Source organism: Centruroides sculpturatus, unplaced genomic scaffold, assembly GCF_000671375.1.
Source record: "Centruroides sculpturatus isolate CEXI.00-Female unplaced genomic scaffold, Cexi_2.0 scaffold423, whole genome shotgun sequence".
NCBI lineage: Eukaryota > Metazoa > Arthropoda > Arachnida > Scorpiones > Buthidae > Centruroides > Centruroides sculpturatus.
Window position 1 is genome coordinate 213,969 of NW_019384765.1, and position 8,235 is coordinate 222,203.

At 30.5% G+C, this 8,235-nt stretch overlaps 1 protein-coding gene across 1 annotated transcript in view; it reads left to right on the plus strand.

Annotated features, from left to right (window-relative positions):
- The window catches only part of LOC111628903 (reelin-like), a 283,387-nt gene that overhangs the window by 119,667 nt on the left and 155,485 nt on the right, over nucleotides 1–8,235 (plus strand). The window contains exon 29 of the mRNA XM_023372760.1: nucleotides 4,839–4,998. Coding sequence (XP_023228528.1) covers nucleotides 4,839–4,998 — 160 coding nt within the window. The remainder of the gene's footprint in view (nucleotides 1–4,838; nucleotides 4,999–8,235) is intronic.

Below are 8,235 nucleotides of genomic sequence, written 5' to 3' on the forward strand. Positions count from 1 at the left end.
GTGTTTAGAAATAAGACAATGAAATTTTGTTTTGATTTACTTTTAGAGAATGAGAAAAAAAAAACAATATTAGCATACATGTGAAATACAAATGCTTGCAAATTTATTTTGTAGTTTCAGAAAAAACAAGTAAAAAAATGTTTTCTTCTTCTTCTTCACGTGCCATGCCCTGTCCCTCGGACGTTGGCGATCACCAAGGAGAGGGAGTTCCTATCTTCGGCCGTTCTCATTACCTCCCCAATGTTTTGTATGCCTGTCCATTTTTTAATATTGTTCATCCATGATAAATGTCTTCGGCCTCGTTTACACTTTCCCTCAATCTTTCCATTGAGGATTAGTTGTGGAATTTTATATTTTTCTTCTCTAGTGATATGTCCCAAGTATGCAATCTTTCTGCATTTGATTGTTGACAGCAATTTTCTGTTTGTTCTTGCTCTGCTTAGAATTTTGTTGTTGGTCACTCGATCCGTCCATGGGACTCTCAGCATCCTTCTGTGAATCCACATCTCAAATGCCTCCAGTCTTCTTTCTGTATTCCTTTTTAATGTCCAGCTTTCCACACCATAGAGGAGAACTGACCAAATATAACATTCGGCCATGCGTTGCCGCAATTTCAAATTTAAATTGTTGTTGCAGAGCAGGGTTTTCATTTTTTGGAAAGATGTTCTAGCTGCTGCTATCCTGCATTTAATTTCTTTCCCTGAATCTATATTTTCTGTAATTATGCTTCCCAAGTATTTAAACTGTTTGACCCGTTTAATTTTTTTTGGTCAAGAACAAGTTGTGCCTCTCTGTGTGGGGTCTGACTAAAAATCATAAATTTAGTTTTGTTTGCATTTATTTTGAGACCGGCATCAATTCCTGTTGAGTTAATTTTGTTTAGTAGTACCTGTAAGCCTTCTAGGCTGTCGCATATGATTAGTATATCATCATCATATCTAATGACGTTAAGAATTACACCGTTGATTTTAATCCCATAATTTGAGTTTTATAAGGCATTTTTGAAGATTTTGTCTGAGTACAGATTAAACAATAGGGGCGAAAGAATGCAGCCCTGCCGGACTCCTCTCTGTATTTCAATTTCTGCTGTTTTCATTGTTCCTAACTTGACTTCTGCTGTTTGACCCCAGTATAAATTTTGAATTATTCTGATGTCCTTGCCATCTAATTGAACTTGGTGTAGGATCTCTATTAATTTGGAGTGTTTCACACTATCGAAAGCCTTTTTATAGTCGATGAAACAAGCAAATATGTTTTTTTGTTGTTCACGACATCTCTGGAGAAGGACATTGATACTAAACAACGCTTCTCTTGTTCCAAAAGCATTTCTGAATCCAAATTGAGTTTCGTCGAGATCAATTTCACATTTTTTATATATCCTGGCGTGTATAATATGTAGAAATATCTTCAGAACATGGCACATGAGACTAATGAGTCTGTAGTCGCTACAACTTTTAGGATGACTTGTTTTAGGGATTGTTACAAAGGTTGATTTTAACCAGTCTTTTGGTATTGTGCCAGTATTGTAGATCCGATTGAATAATCTAGTAATTAGTTTAATATTATCATCTTCGATCAATTTCACAATTTCAGTCGGGATTTCGTCAGGTCCGGGAGTTTTCTTATTCTTTGCGATATGAATGGCATGCTTTACTTCTTCGTCGAGTATTTCAGGACCTTCTACTGGGTCTTTATTTATGGGTGTTGGTCTTTCCTCATCAAAAAGTTTTTCAACGTAATGTTTCCACGTGTTTTTCAGTTCATTTTCATCAATAATAGGACTGTTATTAGCATCCATTAGTATATTAGAGCGATGACACTTGAATGAACCCGTCATTTCTTTGATTTTCTTATGCATCTGGAACATATGTTCTTTTTCGAGGTTTTCAATTTCGTTGCAGTTTCTCTTTATCCATTCCTCCTTGGCCTTTTTTATCTCTACCTTTATAATGTCATTGATACGTTTGTAAGTTTCTGCGTCATTTTTTGTTAGTCTTCGTTTTTCCATTAAGTCCAGTATCTCTTCCATCATCCATCTTTTCTTCTTGACTTTACAGGTTGATTTTAGGTTTTTGTGACAGACTTTGATCAAGATGTCCCTCAGATCTTCCCATAGTGTTTGTACGTCAGAATGATTATTATCTTTCAAGTTGCCCAGCTCCTTATTCAATTCTTCTTCTACTTGTTTTCTAAATTGTGGTATTTCTATTCTCGTAATATCATAGTGTTGGCTTCTGCACTTTGGTTTAATTGCCTTTAATTTTAGTTTGATGTCTGCCACCAGTGGAACATGGTCAGAACCAATATCTGCGCCAGGGAATGTTGTCACCCGTGTTACGCAGTTTCTGTGACGTTTATTAATGAGTATGTAGTCTATCTGGTTTCTAATTGGTGTTTGATTTTTATCAGCAGGTGATTTCCAGGTGTAGAGTCTTCTTTTTGGTAATTTGAACCAAGTGTTCGTAATTATCATATCATTTTCCTGGCAGAATTCAAAAAGTCTGTCACCTCTCTCATTGCTTAGACCCAACCCAAAGTCTCCTATCAGATCTTCCCGTCTTCCCATGCCAACTTTAGCGTTGTAATCACCAATAATCATGGTGATATCATCCTTTTTTAGTTTGCCAAGTATCTTATCGATAGAGTTGTATAAGTCTTCTAGCTCGTCTTCATTATTATTGGTAAATGTTGGGGCGTATACTTGTATTATATTAATCCTGAAAGGTTGACCATGTATTTGAAGTATCATCAGCCTATCCGATATTGGTGAATGGCCGATAACACATTGCGTATGTTTTGCAGAAACAAATATCCCCACCCCATTTCGGTGGTATTGGTCTTGGTCATTGTTTCCTGAATAGTAAAGCGTTCCGTGCTCATTTTGGCATACTCCAGAACCAGGCCAACGTAATTCACTAATGCCTAGAATATCTATTTTTAATCTTTGGGTTTCTTTAATTACATTGTCAAACTTACCAGCCATAAAAAGGCTTCTCACATTCCATGTGGCGATACAGATTTTTGATTTCACTATGTTGAGCCGGGAGATTCTTCGCACCCCTTGCCCATCTAAGGGCTGTCTGGGGCTAGGGACCATTGATGTAAGTTTCCTCTCCATAGTGATATCCTGGGAATAGATTAAGGGGTGGTATTCCATTGCCTTCCCCTGTAATAATCAGCCGCTCCTTACGTGGAGACACTTATCACTAAAAATGTTTAATTTGTTGACTTCTCTTCCAACTAAATATTTGTTGGAAGAGAAGAAATGTTTTACATAGACATAATTTATTTGATTTGGAAGATAATGAATCTCTCTCAGTTTTTTTTTATCAATAAATAATTATGTGATTAATAAAAAGTGACATAGAAAATGAAATATTTGATTACTATTTCAACAAAAATATAAATTTTAATTATATATTTTGCTTCAAGAAATTTTTCAAGAACTGATGGGGATCATTAATCAAATTAATGTTTTTTGACTTGATATTTTTTGACTTGATATTTTTTGAGATATTTTTAGTTATGCTTAATTTATGAGAAATAATCCTAAAATTCTAATAAAAGATAGTATTATTTAAGTTTTCTTTTAATTATTGTATTTTTGTGCAGATAATTATGGTGGATTATATAATTCACAAATTTTAGAAATTTCTAGAACTGAAATAAAATCTTTATGTAACTTCTACAAGTGTAAATACCAAAATTTCAAAGTGACATTAATTAAAAACATGGTGTTACTTGTGTATTGTTTAGAAAATATTGTATCAAATGTTTCATGTAATGTTTTATTGTGTTTTTTCTGTTTCACTTCCATTAGATGCAATTTATTATAGATATACAATTATAAAATAACTGAAATGGGAGAAACAGGAAAAATGGAACTATTGGAAACTTATTAGCTTTAAGATACAAGTTCAACCCTATGTGTTTCAGTAAATAATAGCTTTACTGAATTAAAAATGGGCTTGATTGACTGAAAGCAATTTACTGTTACTTAATTTGAGTTCTATAATATAACTCAAACACCAACTATATAGTGTATTCACTCGGACACAAGCCAAATTTCACTATTAATTTTTATTTAGTTGATACATGTACTTAATGTTTGTACACTAAATAAGATTTCTATAAAATTTCTTTCATTATTTAAGAAATTTGGAATTATGTTCATTTTTTTAATATAAAATATTAATTAAAGAGTGTATAATAACATTAATTAAAGCATGGATTGATGCATAGAATATGAGCAAGAGAAGATTAAAAGTACGGAAAATATATAAGTATCTTAAATAGTTTTAGGAAAATTCTTAACAGATGCATATTTTTCAATTTTTTTAAAGACTTAGTGATTTTTTAACAAAGAGAAAGCTGTTTAAGTGTTCATAATGAATTGCAAATTGCAGAAACAGCAAATAATTTGTTCCATTGCATAATTCACAAATTGTAAATTGACTTTCTTAATAGATAGCCCACAAACTAGCCATACAAAAATATGAATAACAATTTTGACTGGGATAGTAACTAAATTTTAATTTCAATTTATTAACACTATTTCCATTCTCTTTTTCCAATCTTTGGATTCAGATTTAATTTTTTACATCCTATTTGTAATAAGCAAAGTATAAATAAAAATGAATAACTCATATCAATGTAAAAATGACTATTTTAAAAATATTTAAATATTTAAAAATTTATTCTAAATATCTAAATATTTTTTAAAGAAGGGATTTAAAAATATATTTTTATAAATACAATGTATTTTTAAATGAAGGATATTTAAAAATTTATTTTAAATATTCTTTTGTAATAATTTGTTTGAATTTATTTTTACTTAGAATGGAGCATATTTCACTTCCATTTACTGCAAGAACAAAAAGCACTAGATTACGCTGGTGGCAACCTCAGCACTCAGGTGAAGGAAAAGATCAGTGGGCATTAGATGATTTGTACCTTGACACAAATGAAAATCAAGCTATTCAAAAATCTGGAAAAAGTGTAAGTAATTATATTTATATGGTTTTCTATTGCAATACAATAATTGATATTCAGTCTATGTTTATTAGGATTCAATATATTATAGAATTTAAGAAAATAGAATTTATTTAATAAACAAAAACTTGTTATTAGACTTCTAAAGTGATTAAACTATCTAATGAGTTGCATGCCATAACCACTAATATATTATAAATATTTTGATTAATGAAAAACAATTTCTTTATCTCTATAAAGAAATTGTTTTTCATTAATTTAGTCTTATTTTCAGTATGAAAATAAGACTAAATTAATGAAATTGTTATAATACACTTTTAGTATTTATTTTTAGTCTTATTTTCATACTGAAATTGTATAATACACTTTTAGTGTTTATTTTTAGTCTTATTTTCATACTGAAAATAAGACTAAAAATAAACACTAAAAGTGTATTATAACAATGGATTTTGTTAATATTATGTACAGTACAGTGCATTATTAATTTTCAACCAAGCAATAAAATATTAATGAGATAATTGAGTGAAGTGTTAGAAAAATAAAGAAAAACACATTTAAAACAATGACTTTTAAATTTAAATTTTTAAAATTAAATATTATTATACAGATTATATAAATATGCATAACTGTAAAATAAAATGACATGAAGAAGCAATCTAGTTATTTAAAAAATAGTAAAGAACAAACTAGATAATTTGATAATCTGCTTCTGACACAAACATTCATATACAATCTTATAATGCAACGGAAATGAGCTTTAATAAATAAAAAAACTACTGTTTTTGATTATCTTTAATAATCTTCATGAGGCTAATGCTCAAATATTGAATGCTTTAATGTAACAGAAGAGAATAGAACAAATATGCATGATTGTTCAATATTATGTTTCTAAGGCCATATATCAATAAATGTATAGTGCAGAGGGCACCACAGTGTGACCTCTGACCTGTATATTTTTGGATGGAGATAAGGAGAGTCACTTTTTTGCACTTTCCTTTTATGAGGTAATCATCTACAGCAACATCGTCTCTGTCCAACATCTCCACATACTCTGTAGATATCGCATGGTCAGTTAAAATAAAACTTAAATTATTGTCTAAACTGTTGTCTTACTCTAACCTTACAGATGGAACAAAGCCACACAAACACGTGGTCAGGGTCAACGCCAAACAACTCAACAAGGTAGGCCAAATATACATTATCTTGTTTTGCATCAACATGTACAATGTTATAGTCACCTTGATGCCACAAATGCTTAAATATAACTCACTGGACAGAAATTGTCAGAAATTTATTATACATTATCAATTCATTTAAATATCTGACAATTTCTGTCCAGTATAGAACTGTATTTAAGGACTCATAGTTATACATATGGTTTTTTAAATGTGTGATAAAGAATCTATAGCCATCTTTATATGTATAAATTTCTACAATGAATGTAACTTTGGTTTCTTATATTTCTTATGTAAAAAAGGTTTATATTGTAATTTGTAATGAAAAATTACCACTTACAGATGTCCACCTCCTTTTGTAATTTATTATTTGTAATTGCTGACAAGGACTTGTTCTGAAATGTATTTCACAATAAAAGACAGTGAAACCTCCATTAATGGACAATGCCAAATAGTGGACACCTCTACTAAATGGACATTTTTACAATCTCCAGACCCTTCAAAAAGAACATCTATTATATTTACCTTTGAATAACAAATGCTGTCATCCATAACAAACCTTACAAAAATGCAACATCTTGCTTTCAATATTTCAAAATAATTAATTATGTACAAAATATTTTAAAATGAAAACAAAGAATCAGTTAAAATACTCTTTCAGATGATGAATTTTGACTGTAGGCATCGAATAAAGACTGGCTTAAAATAGGAATAGAGGAGGAGAGCAGATTATAAGAAGTCAAAAAATATTATTTATATGTTAGAGAAGTTTAATCTGATTAAGTTGTCAATCATCATTTATCGTCATACATATTAATGTTATTAAACTTGTGTCTTATGTTGGAGTTAAGCTTATGATACAAAAAAACTATAAACTTTTTCGAAGTTATTCATTCATTTGACAAGAATCATAGTACAGTAGTAATGAAAAGAAAACTTGATGTCATAAATGTGAGAATACTGAATATCTTCCCATACTTTTAAGTGGTTAGCAAATTGCTTCATAGCACGACCTTTGAATTTTCACCAAACAAATGCTATTGTCATAGCTATTTTAACAGCTTTGTGGTGGCTAAAATGTAATTTTTAATAAATTAGTTACTGAAAAAACAAAAATGTTCAAAAAGTTACATCTACTTAATAACTACAAAGCATACAAATCCATGTATTGATTTTTATTAGTCACTTAAATCATAAATGATGTTATTATTATTATTTATTGTAAAACAAATATTCACAAATTACATTGGAATAAAGAATACCTCGTCCCGTAACCCACGGGAAAGAAGGTACCTATTTCCCCCTTTACTGTATTAATTGCTCTTTACTTTCAATTAGTTCTCTTCTTCTCCCTTTTCCACTTCTCAACAAGTTTCCAAAAGAGCTTTGTGTACTAGTCTCAAAAAATTGTATNTATAGGGGGGTCGACTGTATTTTGTTTTAGCTCAATGTATTATTTTATTATTATTATTTATTGTAAAACAAATATTCACAAATTACATTAGAATAAAGAATACCTCGTCCCGTAACCCACGGGAAAGAAAGTACTTATTTTTTCCCTTTACTGTATTAATTGCTCTTTACTTTCAAATAGTTCTCTTCTCTTCCCTTTTCCTCTTCTCAACAAGTTTCGAAATAAGCTTTGTGTACTAGTCTCAAAAATTGTATTAGGTAAATCCTGATTAAGTAATGAATGATGTATATCTGATGATTGCTGCTGATTTGAAGATTGCTGTATGCCTTGAGATTGATGTATATCCTGCTTTTGCTGATCTTATTATTATTATTATTATGTTGGGTTTAGTGGGTTTTACTCGGTTCACACCAGTGGCTGTATACTCTGCCAGACAAGAGTCAAGGCATAGCAACCAAAACAAAACTAAAATTAAATAAGTGTGTCAGTGTGTGTGTGTCTGTATTCAGGAATTTCCTAACAATGTGGCATGTATTCAATATAGTGGCCTTCTGTAGTGTGATGTATGTATTTCTACTCAATTGTAATGTTCCCAGGCTTTTGTGTAGTGTGTGTGGTATCACACCTGTACAGGAGAGAACGACAGGTACAATA